The 18969-nt window shown below is 42.6% G+C and overlaps 1 protein-coding gene across 1 annotated transcript in view; it reads left to right on the top strand.

The window, feature by feature from the left end:
• Positions 1-6358: 6358 nt before the first annotated feature.
• The window catches only part of mlc1 (modulator of VRAC current 1), a 32837-nt gene continuing 20226 nt past the window's right edge, over positions 6359-18969 (top strand). Inside the window, exons 1-6 of the mRNA XM_060922923.1 lie at positions 6359-6445; positions 12482-12768; positions 12908-12997; positions 13107-13160; positions 16839-16940; positions 17181-17282. Of these exons, the coding sequence (XP_060778906.1) occupies positions 12532-12768; positions 12908-12997; positions 13107-13160; positions 16839-16940; positions 17181-17282 (585 nt within the window). The 5' untranslated portion in view covers positions 6359-6445; positions 12482-12531. The remainder of the gene's footprint in view (positions 6446-12481; positions 12769-12907; positions 12998-13106; positions 13161-16838; positions 16941-17180; positions 17283-18969) is intronic.

Below are 18969 nucleotides of genomic sequence, written 5' to 3'. Positions count from 1 at the left end.
TCACTTTTGACATTTGATATGTTGTCTATGTTCTATTGTAAATACAATATCAGTTTTTGAGATTTGTAAATTATTGCATTCCATTTTTATTTACAATTTGTACTTTGTCCCAACTTTTTTGGAATCAGGGTTGTACTGCTATTGTATTACTCAAAAAAAAATGCAGTGAAAGAAAGAAAAATGTAGTATCTTTTGTGATGTATGATAGAAAACTCCACCTCACACATACTAAAGAGCATTTTTGCTTTTATAAATCTGCCCTCAGTATCAGCGGCTTCTTAAAAGTGCCACGTCACCAACCAAGAACTATACACACACACAGTACCCTGGCAATAATAGAGTTATAATAGCTAGCCATCAGACTATCAGCCATCTTCGTAGATGTTTTGTAGCATGCCTGGCTCATATACTTGCTTCCCCTCAGCTGTGCGTTGTGAAAGTGTGTGCCTTTATCATCACAAACTGTCCTCTGTATAGCAAGAGGATAAAGCTTAAATAAAATGCGGCTATTTTTGTAAATATACAGTGTAAATCTCTCATATGGAGAGCTCTCTCCACCTGTAATTATATGTAAATAACAGAATTCCTCACTCACAACATATGTACAAAAGTCTTAATTAGTTAACAGTTGTAAATGTGCAGATGCATGTATTTTTTATGTTTTATTTTTATTTCTTTTGTCAGTGTTAGGTTCGTATATGTGAAGTATTTTGTGTTAGACAAAAAGAGAAAGAATCCTATCATGAGCATGAGGTTAGAGAGCTGTAGCTGTGAATATATTTGTTCCTGAGGAGCTGGAATGAGATCCTCGACTCAGTAGGTGCCTGCAATATGTCATGTCTCTTCTCATGAAGTTTGTGCAACTATGTGTAAATCCTTCTGTGACTAAATCCTTTTCTTTATAAAGATTAATACAAAAAAAAAAGCCACATCTGGCCTTTAAGTTATTTTATATGTGAACCCGGTTAATATGTGCAGTTCAGCTCTTGGGTTTTAAAGATGCTCGCGTACAGAATGAATTGCGCTACTGAATGAGAATTGCAGAATTGTTTTGCTGAATCTCTTTTTTAAGATTCTGTGTAGTGGCTGGCTGTGATAGCTGAATGCACCTTGCCTGCAGTGATTTCACAAATAGGCCAGCTTTAATCTGAGTAAATCTTAGACATTTATGGAAAGACTTTTTTTTCAGAGTATAGTTTATAAGCAAGGGCGGTACGGTGGTGTAGTGGTTAGCGCTGTCGCCTCACAGCAAGAAGGTCCTGGGTTTGAGCCCCGGGGCCGGCGAGGGCCTTTCTGTGTGGAGTTTGCATGTTCTCCCCGTGTCCGCGTGGGTTTCCTCCGGGTGCTCCAGTTTCCCCCACAGTCCAAAGACATGCAGGTTAGGTTAACTGGTGACTCTAAATTGACCGTAGGTGTGAATGTGAATGGTTGTCTGTGTCTATGTGTCAGCCCTGTGATGACCTGGCGACTTGTCCAGGGTGTACCCCGCCTTTCACCCGTAGTCAGCTGGGATAGGCTCCAGCTTGCCTGCGACCCTGTAGAAGGATAAAGCGGCTAGAGATAATGAGATGAGATGAGTTTATAAGCAACATCGCTTCACACTGCACGAGAAATAATCAACATCATTATTATCTTCTCATGACCAGAAATTAAATTAGCAGCAAAAGCAATGCTATTCTGATATAATTTCTGAAAGATTAGTGCAAATCCTATTCCTGTCTAAGGCAAATGTTCCACAGTACGCATAAAAGCACACTGGCGTGAGGGGGGGAAAAAAAGCGAGAAAAGGAAGTATGCATGATGAAAGAGTTTGTACAAAGAGGACAATGAAGCCGAGACACAGAAAGAAACAGATTTGAAATAGTAAAAGGACAAAGAGGCATTGTTCTCTGTACTACTGGAATGGAGAACATATGGTTAATACACTCCACATCAATGAGTGCATCAGCTTCAACAATACATCTTACATCATCTGTTCAATGAAGAGGAAATGCAGCAGCAAACAAAAGGAAGAAAGAAGCTCTAACTTCATGCAGAAGTCTGTACAGGTTGAATTTTTACATCGTCTATACTGGGGGTTCTCAAATGTTTTCAAGCCTTTAACAGTAAATAAATTCTGTGGAGTCCTTCAGTACATATTTATTTCATGAACGTAAATATTTAAACAATATTGGCTGGCTTTCTTTTTTGTGGTCTATCAGATATATTCCATTCAGCTAGTATGATATTGAATGAGTTGAAGACGAGTTCAATATCATGCTAGCTGAACGGAATATATCTGGTATACCACGAAAAAAGGCAGCCATTATTATTATTATTATTATACATACACATTCCTTTCAGGTGTTCAATGTGTCTCTTTCAAAATCTTATGTATTTAACGAAGCAAACCTGGCAGCCATGTTTGTTTACAAATTGTCAGTCACTCGCTAGTGCAGACGTTTTACATCTCCAACATGTGATGCCATGTTGTCTTGATAACCATGCAATATCGTAAACCATATTCAATGCTCATTCTCCATTGGGTAGGGTGGCGTAATACACGTAGGATAAGCGATATGCTAACAATATTGCATGCTATCAAACCAAATAAATGAAACATGCTAGAAGGGAATAAAATGCATGTTTTTATTCCATCGAAAAAGTGTCCTGTATGTATAATAATATTAAATATCAGGCTTATTGTATGAATGTGTACAGTAATATCCTGGCTATTTATTACACTCAGAGCTTTTTTTCATCCTATCCTTTCAACTGAGAGAACAAATTATGTCCAATTTGTCATGATGTCTATGCAAACCTGTTTTTGAGTCACTGACATTTGGCTTAAACCTGTTCAACTCAAGTGAAAAGTCAACTAACTAACCCAATAATTAATGAAATAACTTTTATAATGATTAAATATGACTTTCTGTATATATTTATGTCCATGTATGTCTTGTTCCAGTAGCCCACTTGTCATCAGTATGTCCTGGTCTCCCAACTTCTGACACTGACCTTGTTAATCCAGGTGACATCCAAGCCACTATGGCTATTTAGTTGTATTTCTCTGAGTATTATTCCAAGGTAGGCTTGTGTAGGATTGGGGAACTAAGCCTGAGGACTGTTACTGGAGGCTTGCCCTAACCAGGATTCAAACGTCTGACCTGCTGTTTCAAAAGCAGTGACTCTATCACTACATCATCCAGCTGCTGTCAAAGTGGTCCCACTGGTGATAGGAGTATTAGGGGCTGTGACCCCCAAACTGGGAGAGTGGCTCCAGCAGGTTCTAGGTAGAACATCTGAGGTCTCTGTCCAGAAGAGTGTAATCCTAGGAACAGCTAAGACACTGCGGAGAACCTTTAAACTCCCAGGCTTCTGGAAGAGGACCTGAGCTTGAGGATGACACTCCTCCCTCAAGCTCAGGGTGAGAGGGAAGTTTATATATACAGTATATATATATATATATATATATATATATATATATATATATATATATATATATATATCTGCAACCACTTATCCTGTGCAGGGTCGGTCATAGCTGACTATGGGTGAGAGGCGGGGTACGCCCTGGACAAGTCGCCAGATCATTGCAGGGCTGACACATAGAGACAAACAACCATTCACACTCACATTCACACCTACGGTCAATTTAGAGCCGCCAATTAACCTAACCTGCATGTTTTGGGGGGATACCGGAGCACCTAGAGGAAACCCACGCAGACACAGGGACAGCATGCAAAGTCCACACAAAAAGGCCCTCATTGGCCACTAGGCTCGAACCCAGAACCTTCTTGCTGTGAGGCAACTTGTAATCCAGCCATCCATTATCTGTATCCGCTTATCCTGTTCTACAGGGTCGCAGGCAAGTTGGAGCCTATCCCAGCTGACTATGGGTGAGAGGCGGGGTACACCCTGGACAAGTCGCCAGGTCATCGCAGGGCTGACACAGAGACAAACAACCATTCACACTCACATTCACACCTACAGTCAATTTAGAGTCACCAGTTAACCTAACCTGCATGTCTTTGGACTGTGGGGGAAACCGGAGCACCTGGAGGAAACCCACGCGGACACGGGAAGAACATGCAAACTCCACACAGAAAGGCCCTCGCCGGCCGCTGGGCTCGAACCCAGAACCTTCTTGCTGTGAGGCAACAGTGCTAACCACTACAAGCCCGCAACTTGTAATATGTAATGAAACTTGTAATAAAAGTGCAAGATTTATAAGTGTTACAACTCTCAGGAACACATTCTGCAATTGATTTTTACATAAAATGTTCATTACTGAGAATAAGCTTTCTAAAAGCTTCTAATATATATATATTGCCCGTGTGTGTGTGTGTGTATATATATATATATATATATATATATATATATATATATATATATATATATATATACACACACACAATATAAAGTGGCCCCCTGACCACTGACAGATCCTGTGGTCTGTGCTGTATTTACATCATGGTTCAAAATGTAAGTCTTAACAGGCTAAAATTTGAATTTCGCATTTGACCTTAAATAACATCTTGAGAAGTGGCTTTTAGAAAGCTTGTTCTCACTAATGAAAATTTTATGTGAAAATCAATTGCGGAATGTGTTCCTGAGAGTTGTAACACTTACAGTACAAATCTTGCGCTTTTATTACAAGTTTAATCAGATCTTCTGCCAAGCTGTCATTGTGCTTATATATTACATTTCAGCCCTCATGAAGCAACTCCTATTTCACATCCAAGTTTCCAAGTTCATTCAAGTTTCATTCTCAGAATCTGACTCACTGAATAAGTACAGGATGTAACTTATGAGTGGTATGTGTGCAAAACTTGTTTTTTTTAAAGGCAGGAATAAGAATGTGAAATAAAAGTGAAAATGAAATTAAAAGGAGTAGATTGCAGCGGTTGGCTATGGGTAGAGGAATATTAAATCTAAATAATTTAGTCTAGATATGATAAAACATGCGCAGCACGGTGGTGTAGTGGTTAGCGCTCTCGCCTCACAGCAAGAAGGTCCGGGTTCGAGCCCCGTGGCCGGCGAGGGCCTTTCTGTGCGGAGTTTGCATGTTCTCCCCGTGTCCGCATGGGTTTCCCCCACAGTCCAAAGACATGCAGGTTAGGTTAACTGGTGACTCTAAATTGACCGTAGGTGTGAATGTGAGTGTGAATGGTTGTCTGTGTCTATGTGTCAGCCCTGTGATGACCTGGCGACTTGTCCAGGGTGTACCCCGCCTTTCGCCCGTAGTCAGCTGGGATAGGCTCCAGCTTGCCTGCGACCCTGTAGAACAAGATAAAGCGGCTAGAGATAATGAGAATGAGATGAGATGATAAAAGATTAAAGGGAATGATCAAAAAGTTAGAATGACTTGTCACTGGGTTACTCTGCAAATAATGCTTTACTTCATCAGGACATCAAAACATCTCTCTCTCTCTCTCTCAGCTTAGATTTATTTTACCATTTGTATCAATCAGCTACATTACTAATTATGTCAATGGAACATCCTCACAAAGATAGTAAGACAACCATGTGTGTATACTACATTTGGAGGGGGCAGAGGAATGTGGTGAAGGGGGAAATAGTGGGAGTTGTTCAAAAGGTATCCATGGATACCCACCATTCCAGGACAAAAGTGAACTGAAACTGTACTGCTGTGTAAAGCATGCAGTCTTGCTCTCTCTCATCGTTCTCTCATCCCTCACCCAAACCAAATTCCCCAGCAAAACAGCACCAGGCAAGTGGCCACAGTAGCTGAGGATGTCTGATTAGGCGACTGCTTTAGATGAAGCTGCATGAAATTCACCAGGCTGCTTGATGAGACAGTGTGGAACATGTGGTTGTCATCAGTGCCACTATTCAAGGCATTTCTAAGGCACAGTGGGACAGTCAACTTTGCTGGACTATTTGTTCTTGATTGGGATGCCGGTAATAAAGGAAGACAGGATGTTTTTTATGAGATTCCAGCTACGAACAAAATGTACCACATTGTGGTAGCCTGTGTATTGCTTTGTGCACTTTTATGGATACGTGAACGCCTTTGCACATTTATAGAACAGTGAGTGTTGGGCAGCAGGGGGTATTTATTTTTGTGAGTGCTCTCTCTTTGTGTAGGGTAGTCCGAGTGTTCAGGCCGTACAGCCCCTGTTTTGAGCCCCATCCCCCCCCCCCCCCCCCCCCCCCCCTTCTATCTCCTTTCTTCATTAGCATTCATAGGCTGTCCCTCTCTGGCACACAGACAGCTTGGCACAGCCACACACTCAAGTTTTTTGTTCTTCTCTTTTAACTGCTCCAAAACTTTCAGAGGGATAGTGAGAGAGGACGAGAGGGGGTGAGTGTGGGGGGGTAGGAGTGGGGAGAGAAGGATTTTGTTAAGACTACCACCAGACCGACGAGCTTGAATGCCATGGGTGCGTCTGAACGACAGTTGGTGGGCTGATATAAACTGGAACAGCACAAAGCTGAACAGGTGAGTGTGGGAGATGAAGAAAGACAAGAATAAATAGATCAGACAGGTCTGAGGTATGAGACAAGTGGGGCTGACAATCAAAATGCACAGAAAAAGACCAGGGGAGGAGGGTGGGGGGGTGTCTTTTTTGTGTACTTTAATGAGTCGGTGCTAACGTTTTTTCCCCCAAAAAAATCAGGATCTTGTCCTATTTCTGTAATATTTCTTTGCTCAGCATGTAAAGCAGTGTAAACTTTAATCTGATTCTTGACAGTGCTTTATTATTTATTAAAAATTCCCTAAATAGAACTAATATAATTTAGATGGAGACAGAAAAGAAAAGCACCAAAATGTTAAGAATATTCAGCTCCCATGTACATGATTCCAGTGTTTATACTAAAGTTAAAGCAATCTGCTTTCTGTACACGTCAGAGCACTGAGACGGCTCTTCTGTGTGCTGTTACTGATCCCTGTGCTCTGCTGATAGTGATTCTCTCAATATTCTCTTCCTTCTTGACTTAAGTGCTGCTTTTGACACTGTTAACAACAATGTACTCATTTCCCGTCTCTCTTCTATCGGTATCACTGACATAGCCCTTCAGTAGTTCAGGTCGTATCTTACAAAGAGACAACAGTTTATCAGACTAGGATCACACAAGTCCGCCACCTCTTCTGTTAAGTGTGGATTCCCTCAGGGATGAATTCTTGGGCCTCTTCTCTTTTTAATCTACATCCTACCCCCTTGTTAATTGACTGTATCTCAGATTTAAAGTTTTGGTTGCAGGAAAACTTTCTCAAGTTAAACTCTGATAAAACTGAAGTCCTACTTGTTGGTTCCAAATCCCTACTATCTGAATCATCCAACTGATGGTGTGCTTGTTTAGCCTGCTCCTGTTCTCAGAAATCTTAGAGGATGGAGGATGGATTTGATCCATGACTCAATTTTGATTTTCGTATTAAGTCACTCACCAAACTTGCATTCTTTCACCTCCGTAACATTGCTCGTCTCTGTCCCCTTCTGATGCAAAACTCTGGTTCATGCTTTCATAATGCCTCATTTAGATTACTGTAATTCACCCTTCTTAGGTCTTCCTGCTAAGTCTTAACAAACGCTACAATAGATACAGAACTCTGCAGCTAGAGTTTACACTCTGCTCACACCACCCCCATCCTCTTTCAGCTACACTGGCTACCGGTTCTGTTCTGTATTAAATTTAAAATCTTGCTCATCACTTTCAAAGCTCTGCAAAATATTGCTGCGAGCTACCTTAGAGAACTACTGACCCCCTACACCCCCACTCGCTCACTAAAGTCTTCTAGCAACAATTTACTTGTTGTCCCATGCACCAGACTATCCACCATGGGAGGCAGGTCCTTCAGTGCCATTGCCCCCAAAACTCTGGAATTCTTTTCCTCAACCTCTCTGTGACTGCCCTTCTTTCTCTACTTTCAAATCTCAGTCAAAGACTTCTCTCTTCCATGAACATTTCTCTTTTACTCTTACCACTTTGTGTTTTTTTCCTCCCTCTTGTAAAGTGACCTTGGGATTGTGAAAGGTGCTATAGAAATTTATCCATCCATCCATTATCTGTAGCTGCTTTATCCTGTTCTACAGGGTTGCAGACAAGCTGGAGCCTATCCCAGCTGACTATGGGCGAGAGGCGGGGTACACCCTGGACAAGTCGCCAGGTCATCGCAGGGCTGACACAGAGACAAACAACCATTCACACTCACATTCACACCTACAGTAAATTTAGACCCACCAATTATCCTAACCTGCATGTCTTTGGACTGTGGGGGACCCGGAGCACCCGGAGGAAACCCACGCGGACACTGGGAGAACATGCAAATTCCTAGAAATGTATTATCTCATCTCATCTCATCTCATTATCTGTAGCTGCTTTATCCTGTTCTACAGGGTCGCAGGCAAGCTGGAGCCTATCCCAGCTGACTACGGGTGAAAGGCGGGGTACACCCTGGACAAGTCACCAGGTCATCACAGGGCTGACACATAGACACAGACAACCATTCACACTCACATTCACACCTACGGTCAATTTAGAGTCACCAGTTAACCTAACCTGCATGTCTTTGGACTGTGGGGGACCCGGAGCACCCAGAGGAAACCCACGCAGACACGGGGAGAACATGCAAATTCCTAGAAATTTATTATTATTATTATTATTATTATTATTATTATTAATAATTTGTCCTTAGTTTCCTGCTCTATTCACTCTTGAAGCTGAGTCCATCTCTTAGACTTGGGGTTACCATGAAGGTGTGATGGATTTATTTCATGGATAAAGTCCTTCTTAGTATGTGAGCAGTTCCAAGGAGGATGATCTTCTGCACTTCTTGTATCTTGATGCTACCATGGATTTTGTTGGTGTATGGGTGGCACGGTGGTGTAATGATTAGCACTGTCGCCTTACAGCAAGAAGGTCCTGGCTTTGAGCACAGTAGCTGACGAGGGCCTTTCTGTGTGGAGTTTGCATGTTCTCCCCATGTCTGCGTAGGTTTCCTCTGGGTGTTTTGATTTCCCCCAAAGTGCAAAGACATGTGGTTAGGTTAACATGGGGTGGCCTTGGGCTGAACTGCCCTTGAGCAAGGCACCTAACCCCCAACTGCTCCCTGGGTGCTGCAGCATGGCTGCCCACTGCTCTGGGTGTGTGTGTGTGTGTGTGTGTGTGTGTGTGTGTGTGTGTGTGTGTGTGTGTGTGTGTGTCCTCATTGCTCACGTGTGTGTGCATGTGTGTGTGTGTTCACTGCTTCAGATGGGTTAAATGCAGACAGGAATTTCACTGTGCTTAAGTGTATGTGTGATAAATAAAGTTGTTGTTGTTGTTATTATTCTTCTCCATCCCTTTCTTGGCCAGACCGAGAGGTCCAATAACCACATTATTATTATTATTATTATTATTATTATTATTATTATTATTATTATTATTATCATCTCATCTCATTATCTGTAGCCGCTTTATCCTGTCCTACAGGGTCGCAGGCAAGCTGGAGCCTATCCCAGCTGACTACGGGCGAAAGGCGGGGTACACCCTGGACAAGTCGCCAGGTCATCACAGGGCTTATTATTATTATTATTATTATTATTATTATTATTATTATTATTATTATTAAGTTATGTTACAGATTAATATCATTAATAACCTTTTTTTAACTTCTCATTGTCTACTTATACCTAGTCTAACTGCTTTTCCACCAAAGCAGTATGAACAATATTTTGAATATTCAGTGAATAAATGAAATTTTCATCATGCTGCCATCATATTAGAAAATTCAATATGTACATTTTTTTCATTAATCTAAAATATAAACAGGGTTCTAAATCATCTCATTAATAATAAAAAATAGACATGACATTTACTATGTAAATGCACTTTACGTTTAGTACTTCGTTGAAGCACTCTTAGCAGCTATTAACACTTTTCAGAGTAAGATATTACAGCTTGACACACATGGATTTGGGGATCTTCTCTCATTCTTCTCTGAGAAACTTCTCAGAGGTTGTCTGTCAGGTTGGATTGGGAGTGTTGCTGTCATATTGAAGTCAGAACTCTGGATGGGCCACTTATTAAAATTTGCACCTGAACCTAGTCTGAGGTCTTGAATGCACTTATACAGATTTTCTTCAAATATGTCTCTGTATTTCTATCCATTCAAGTTGTCATCCATCCAGCAGTGTTGTGCAAGTTCACACTTTTTTTGAACTAGTTCAAGTTCAGTTCAAACATGTTAAAAGTGAACTGTTCACGTTCATAGTTCACAGTTTTAATTCTGAACTAGTTCAAAGTTCAGTTCATTTTACTTTTAGGTGGGATATGAAAATAAAGACTAAAATCATATGCTACATTCTAGCTCAAAACTACTCACATATTATAGATATTATATTCTATCACACAAAATGGAAGTTATTGTACATACTATATATGGAAAAAAGGACAAAATATTTTGATTTCTTCACTGACTCAACCACTGCTACCAAAACGTTACACGTGACTTCAAACAAATGCTTTCAGTTTCAACTAACAGTAACTTCTAATAAACGACAACTAGACTTCCTCATAAATGTGTGTGTTTCTAAAAAGATGACTGCCAATATGTATATACACTGAAGGAGTGCTATTTTAAGATCCATATCAACAGCATTGACCATATCAACCATACTGATCAGACAGAGGGATGCATGCTCAAGGGCTTTTTATTTCTCAAAATACAAAACAGGAAAGCTTCAGATAGCCTCATTCTTCAGTACACATCTGTGTATGCACACAACAATCAAATTTCTAAAATTATTTGGCATTGTACTCATCTGTGTTCTCCGTGCCGCTACTTGAACTTTCACTGGCCGTGTTGCTGTGAGTGTGCGCCGGCTGTGGTGTGCGCGCTGTCTGCTGCCTGTAGCTAGGGAACGCTGGGTTATGCCTACTCTGCTCTGCTGCATCATGGGTAACGTAGTATGGAGCCAAATCATAGAGCCATCCACTATCTCCGGCTTCACACTACGTTATCCATGATGCATTGCACACACGCGGCACCTCAGGGCAGTGAGTGACAACAACATCAGACTGACAGTGAAGTAGTAGAACGTAAAATATCTTGCAAGTAGACGTGCCACTCGATTCATCAGGTTTCATGTTTCGTTCATCTTCATGTTTGTCGTTCATGTCGCATAATTTGAACGAATTCACGTTCAAGTTCTTTCATTACAAAGTTGTTGCGTTCAGTTCAAAGTTCATGGAAAAACGAGCGTGTTCAGTGAACGCGTTCTTTTGAACGCGTTCATGCACAACACTGCCATCCAGTAATGACCACGTAATGAGCAGTGTCTGATTTCTAGATGTAATTGCTCTCATTCAGTCCAAAGTGTTCATAACCAGACCATGGAATCTTCAAACAAGTCATGTGCCTTTTCCTGAGGAATGGCTACTGTCTGGTTTTTCAACCATAAAGACCTGATTGTTGGAGTGCCTGCAGTGATGACTGTCCCTCTGGCAGGTTCTCGGGAAATCTGAAAGACTGTCAGAATGACCTTTAGGTTTTTGGTCACCTTCTTGAGTAAAGCTCTTCTCAGTGTGTTCATTCTGACTGGGCAGCCAACTGTAGGAATAGTTTTAGTGTTTCCAATCTTCTTTCATTGAAGAATGATGAAACCACTGGGACCTTCAAAACTGCAAAGACTTCCCCTTCATCAGATCTATCCCTTGACACAATCTTGTATCTGCGACCTGAGGTCAATTCCACAGGGCTTGTGTTCTGACATGCATTTATATTGACAGAGACATGCCTTTCAGAATAATCCAATCAACTGAATTTCCCAGAGGTGAAATTTAACCATCTCAAGCATGATCAGTGATAACAGAATGCACCCAAGCTAAATGTAGTATCATAGCAACAGATCTGAATGCTAAATTTGAAAAGAAATTTGGCAAAATGTTGATATTTTTGGGCGGCACAGTGGTGTAGTGGTTAGCACTGTTGCCTCACAGCAAGAAGGTTCTGGGTTCAAGCCCAGTGGCCAACGGGGGCCTTTCTGTGTGGAGTTTGCATGTTATCCCTGTGTCTGTGTGGGTTTCATCTGGGTGCTCCAGTTTCCCCCACAGTCCAAAGACATGCAGGTTAGGCTAACTGGTGGCTCTAAATTGCCCGTAGGTGTGAATGTGAGTGTGAATGGTTGTTTGTCTCAACTTGTCCAGGGTGTACCCCACCTCTCGCCCATAGTCAGCTGGGATAGGCTCCAGCTTGCCTGTGATCCTGCACAGGATAAGCGGTTACGGATGATGGATGGATGGATGGATGGATGGATGTTGATATTTTTTAAAAATCTTTTTAAAAAGCATCTTTTTAGAGTAAAATTTGAATATAATAAAATGAAGGAAAAGTGAAGGGGTCTGAATTCTGTCCAAGTGGACTGAGTTCTTTCACGGTCCATGTGTGCTGAATGAGAATGCTTCCAAAATCAAAAGTTGTTTCATAATAAACAGCTATGATTGATACATTACTTCAAACCATTCACATGAAATATGCATTTTTCCCCCATTGCAGAAACAAGATCCCCTCCCTAGGTTTGGATTTGAGGGCAACAGTAGTGAAGCATGATGCAGAGGGAGGACGAGTCTGCACGGGAGGAGTTTAGCTACACTCATATCCCCACTCTAGAACGAGCAAGTGGGGGTGGCACACTGAGTCGACGGCTGGACCGAGAGAGAGACAGAGTGGAAAGGGACAGCTACATAGTGGATGTGAGAGCCAGTGATTTAGAGCTGGACCAGGCTGAGTCGTTACACCCCTGTTTCAGCTACAGAGCCTGGCTGTACAGCATCCTCATAGGGGTGAGAGTTCATGGCTTTGACAACATTGCTAATTGCACAATCATTTCTGTTTAGCCTATGGGATAATATCTTCTCTTAATTTGTGTGTGTGTGTGTGTGTGTGTGTGTGTGTGTGTGTGGGTATGGATATGATTCTCAGTGTAGTCTCCTGATCACAGCGGGTTTCTCGCTCTACCTGGGTAATGTGTTTCCTGATGCAATGGACTATTTGCGCTGTGCAGCTGGAGCAGTGAGTGTGTGCTACACAGTAGACACAAAATTCATATCTGTAAGCAGAACTAATTTAGTTCTCTTCCTCCTGTTTTCAATAACCTTTTGGGCTGTGTGTTCTTTTGCAGAGTATCCCAGCTGCAGTGGTGAGCTTTGCCATCGCCACAAATTGGCGAGTTGCAGTAAGTGTATGATGGAAATTTATTAGTTTAACCTGTGTTCTTCCTCCAGACTTTTGTTTTCAATCCAGTATGTAGACAGTGTCAGCAACTGAGCAGAACCTAAGGGGTTTCAAGGTTGGATATCATCAACTCTGAGGTATTCTCATTCCAACCCTGAAGGAGACATCTTGAACCAATTACAGGCAACTGAATCAGCTTGAATGTAAACCAATATCACACTAAGCTGAATGCCCAGTTGAAGTGCAAGCACAAATCTTGAATATGTAAAGAAGAAAACATTTTTAGTGACATGAGGTTATAGGAATATAATCAACAACAAGGTGGCAGGATGCCCTTACCACCCCAAACTTGATTTATTTCAAATAACAGCATGCCACAACAATCGTAGGTGCTAAAAAAAGGCAACTGAACTTGCTTGAAATCCTTGAAAATGTTTCACCTCTCATCCGAAAGGCTTCTTAAGTTCTGTCTGACTAGTGGGTAGTTCCAGGTATTTATCCCCTAGTGGACCAAAAGCAACCCTAAGGAGAGTTGTTGAGGTCACATGGGTCATTGACCCTCTCAGTCATCCTGTAGGTTGTTAGGGTCACTGGAGGCCGGGTGTGAATGGTGTTAGCAGCCTAGAGGGTCGTTAGGGTGATCTGTGGGTTGTTGGCTCTCTCTGCCATCATGTGAGTCATTGAAATCAGCTGAGTCTTGATGTGGATGTATATTCAGTTTTCTGGGAAGTGTGTCAAGGACTGCATTGTAGCTGGCTGATAAGTGGTGTCTCAAGGCCAATTTATGCTGACAACCCAGTCCTCGCAGATAGCGTCGCAGACAGTGTCTGCGTAGCCCCCCCACCTTCGCAGATGCTCTGCGCGCACCTCCCAAAAATTGTGACCACGGCAGAAGCCTCACAGACAGCGTCGCAGACAAGAGGGCTCTGATTGGTCCACTCTACATCCGCTGTACACGCACTTCCGCTTCCCTACTTTCCCAGTTTGGTTTGTTTTCACGACCGGCATTTTTAAAAACACAAGCGAAGATGGAGCAGCATGAAGAGCGGTTGATTGAGGAAGTATGTACATCTATACGATTCCAGTTCTAGTCATTACAAAAAAAAAAATTCTAGTCATTATAAGTAATCGGAGGATAAACACTCCACTAACCACACCCACCAACTACTCCTAGCGACTTCGTGCCCCCTTGTGTTGTGCCGGTGAATAACATCGCGCACACCTATTACTCCCCGCTCAACGATAAATTACAACTGTCTGCGAAAAGCTATCTGCGAAAGCCTTGTCGCAAGAGCATGCAGAGGCCTTCAGACCACCTCTTCTGTTCAGCGATGGTCATTCCATCCATCCATCCATCCATCCATCCATCCATCCATCCATTACCTGTAACTGCTTATTCTGTAGAGGGTCCCAGGCAAGCTGCAGCCTATCCCAGCTGACTATGGGTGAGAGGCGGGGTACACCCTGGACAAATTGCCAGGTCATCACAGGGCTGACACATAGAGACAAACAACCATTCACACTCACATGCCCCTTTTCCACCAAAGCAGTTCCAGGGCTGGTTCGGGGCCAGTGCTTAGTTTGGAACTGGGTTTTCTGTTTCCACTGACAAAGAACTGGCTCTGGGGCCAGAAAAACCAGTTCCAGGCTAGCACCAGCTCTTTGCTGGGCCAGAGGAAAGAACCACTTACGTCAGTGGGGGGGGCAGAGTTGTTAAGACCAACAACAATCGCAAGACCGCGAAAGGTCGCCATTTTTAAGCGCCGAGAAGCAGCAGCTGTACAAATGCGAAGTCATCCATTATTGTTGTTGTTGCTGCTTCTTCTTCTCCATGTTGTTGTTGCTTCAATATTCGCGCCAAGGTTTATGCAAATGCAGCGACATAACTGACATATACAGCGACGTAACTGACGTATACAGCGATGTAATGACGTGGCTCCCCTTAGCACCACGAGCTATGGAAAAGCAAACTGGTTCTCAGCTGGCTCGCAAGTTGAATGAATTGTGAACCAGCACCAGCACTGGCCCCGAACCAGCCCTGGAACTGATTTGGTGGAAAAGGGGTAACATTTACACCTACAGTACAGTCAATTTAGAGCCACCAATTAGCCTAACCTGCATGTCTTTGGACTGTTGGGAAAACCAGAGCACCCAGAGGAAACCCACGCGGACACGGGGAGAACATGCAAACTCCACACAGAGAGGCCCCTGTTGGCCACTGGGCTCGAACCCAGGACCTTCTTGCTGTGAGGCGACAATGCCCCAATGGTCATTCCAGGTTGACAAAGATGGCTTCTTTTACTCCTCTTTCAAACCAGTGGTCTTCTCTGGCTAAAATGCATACATTGCCGTCCTGAAACGATTTACAATGACCTTGATTTACACGTTTACAATGACCTGGATGACTGAGAACCTTCACACATGCCACAAAAATCTTATTTTAGCTGTTTGTGGTTATGTTTAATGTTGTAGTACATTCACAAAATGAGTTAGTTCCTGTTATCACTTATGTTATAGCAGCTATAAATGTTCCCTCAATAGCCTCTTTTTGTTTTCTTGAAGCAATTTAGATAAAAATGGCACAAAAAAGACCCAACACTGACACTGGATGCTCCTTCTATACATATTCGAAGCTGTAACACATTAGCACAAGCACATTAATATGAACCTGTGATCTGAATTATTGTCAGAACGACTCTCATAGCTGCTGTTAATTAAAATAGAAAATAATCAACACCTTCTGGCCAATCAGATTTGAGAATTCAACAGTGCTGTGATGTACATACAGTACTGTGCAAAGGTCTTATGCACATGTAAAGAAATGATGTGGACCAAAAATGGCTTAAAAATAATGAAATAAAATGTTTCAATATTAAAAAAAATTCTATAAACAGCAGTAAGCCATAATATAAATGAAACAAAGTCAATATTTGGTGTGAAACGACCCTTTGCTTAAAAAAAATAGTAGTCTCAGGTACAGTGAGTGCAGTTTTATAAGGAAATGAGCTGTAGGTTTTACTGAACAGCTTACAGAACCAGCCACAGTTCTTCTGGACACTTTGACTGTCATACTTGCTTCTTAATTTTGCACCAAAACCCAGTAGCCTTCATTATGTTTTCTTTTTTAATCTGAAAAGTGCTGTCTTATGGAATGTACTGCTCAGATACAAAAATAAAAAATCAGTCACATTTAATTTTGTGCTGCAAAATGAACGTTTGGAACTCTAAAATGTTTTTGTACTGACTCAATAATGTCGAAGTCATAAAATAGAAATATATAACAAAGTTTGTATGGAAAAAAATATAGGGTGCCTAAGACTTTTGCACAGCACTGTATAAGACCATAATGTAAACTAATGTGAAACCTCAGTAGCAGTCAAATGCCTTGTCAACAAAAATACAAAAAAATACTTATTTTCTGGCAGTGTGCGGCAAGCAACTTTTTTTCAGTATTAGCTTGTCAGTAATTTTGTTCCAGTTTGCAATGAATGCATGATGCTGTGATGCACTGAGACTGAACTAAGCCACTCGACAATGTACAGGTTTATAATTTATTGTTTCATTTTGCCCCAGCAGCTACATTGTCAGCTGCTATGCCCTGCTATATCAAAATGACACCACAGGTATACACTAATAACTGTATAATAAACAAAACAAAAATGGTGTAATGTAAATGCAGGTGTCTGATTTTCAACTGGTGTACGTGTCCACATTTGCTGTGACAACCACATGCCTGGTATGGTTCGGCTGCAAGCTGGTTCTTAGCCCATCAGCCATCAATGTGAGTATGTTACATTCATCCAAATGTTATCCAAATGTTATTCAAACATTATCCAGATGTTTACGTTAATTCAAGTGACAACAAGCTTGTCGTACAGATGTCAAAATGATCTACATAACTTTCTGTAAAGCGACTTTGAGTATGAGAATGGTGCTATATAAATTAAACTATTATTATTATTATTATTATTATTATTATTATTTATACTGACACATTAACTGTTTCTTTCCTTGTGGCCAGATCAATTTTAACCTGATCCTGCTTACTTTGCTGGAAGCCCTCATGGCCAGCACTGTGATCCTGTCAGCTCGCTCTGTAGAGGATTGCTGCAGCCACAGCAAGGTGTGTGTGTGTGTGTGTGTACTTGTACTTGCTATGTATTGATGACCGGAATATATTTTTTGCCATCAGAGTTGAGACATTTTTGGGAAATGAGGGCATTTTGGCTGGTCCTCATTTCTTCAAAGGGCTGTTTGGGGGTTCAGACTTAGTTTTCGGGTTCAGGTTAGAATTAGGTTTAGGGTTAGTGTTAGGATAAGGGTGGGGGTTAGGCATTTAGTTGTGATGGTGAAGGTTAGGATAAGGGGCCAGAGAATGCTATATGTCAATGAAAGTGCCCACAAAAGATAGATGTACAAGAACGTGTGTGTGTGTGTGTGTGTGTGTGTGTGTGTGTGTGTGTGTAAGGTTTCAGAGACAGAGACCCAAATGCAGATCAGTTTGGCAGGTTTATTCTTTTAACACAGTCACAAGAGGTCAGGGCAGGTGAAAAGATTGTTTTAATGCTGTCCTCAACACGTCCAAAAACAAAAAGGCACCGAAGATAACTGTGGGCTTCGTGTTCAAAGTACTCAGTCAGTTCACAAAATCCAACAAAAAAATCCAGCAAAGCACAGAGGTTAGGAGTAGTAATTTCAGATTCAAAAGGTCATTGAGGCAGTCCACAAAAATCCAAAAGAACAAAAACTCAAAGGTTCCAGGCAGAATTCCAGATTTCACTGGTTACTCACGGACAAACAGGGTAATCTTCACAGGCAAAACAGGTACACAAACATCAGAGTCAAGTTCAGGTGATCAGAGACAGAGCAGAGAAATGACAGAGCTTAAGTAGCAGTCCAGCACACAGAATTGAAGTGGAAACAGCTGACCCTGATTACAATGGTGATTGAGTCAGGTGACAAAGGTGAGACACGAGGGAGGCGTGGCAGGAGACCAAAACAAAGGGCACATGGAACATCAAAAACAAACACATTGTCAATACACCCGCAGTACTACAACTGTCCAGTGGGTGGCCAGAGTTCAAAACATTCAGACTCTAACAGTACCCCCCCCAACGGACGCCTCCTGGCGTCCCCCGGGCAGCCCCAGGATGCTGACGGCGAAAGTCCCTGATAAGTGTAGGGTCCAATATGTGCCGGGACGGGACCCAGCACCTCTCCTCAGGGCCATAGCCCTCCCAATCAATGAGATACTGGAGCCCATGGCCCCGGCGCCGAACGTCCACCAGCCGTCAGACAGTGTATGCCTCAGAGCCATCGATGAGGCAAGGGGGCGGGGGGGAGGGCTTGGGGGCAGGATGCATGGGACTGCACAGAAAGGGCTTGACCCTAGAGACGTGGAATGTGGGGTGGATACGGCGCAGGGGTAAGCGGAGCTTGAGCCGGACAGCTGTGGGGCTGATGACTTTGGCAATGGGGAAGGGGCCGATAAAACGTGCTGTGAGCTTGCAAGACTCCGTCTTCAGGGGCAGGTCTTGTGTGGAAAGCCATACGCGTTGTCCCTGACGATATCAGGGGGCCCGGGACCGACGCTTGTCGGCCTGGACCTTCATCCTGGCAGCAGAGAGAAGCAGGGTGGAGCGGGTGTGCCTCCACGTTCGGTGGCACCGGTGGATGAAGGCTTCCACTGATGGAACCCCGACCTCCTTCTCCTGTTCCGGGAACAGTGGCGGCTGGTACCCCAAGGAGCACTCGAAGGGAGATTGACCCGTGGCAGAGGAGATGTGTGAATTGATTGCGTACTCTGCCCA

This window comes from Neoarius graeffei, chromosome 6, assembly GCF_027579695.1.
Source record: "Neoarius graeffei isolate fNeoGra1 chromosome 6, fNeoGra1.pri, whole genome shotgun sequence".
Classification (NCBI taxonomy): domain Eukaryota; kingdom Metazoa; phylum Chordata; class Actinopteri; order Siluriformes; family Ariidae; genus Neoarius; species Neoarius graeffei.
This window is presented reverse-complemented; position numbering and strand designations above follow the sequence as displayed.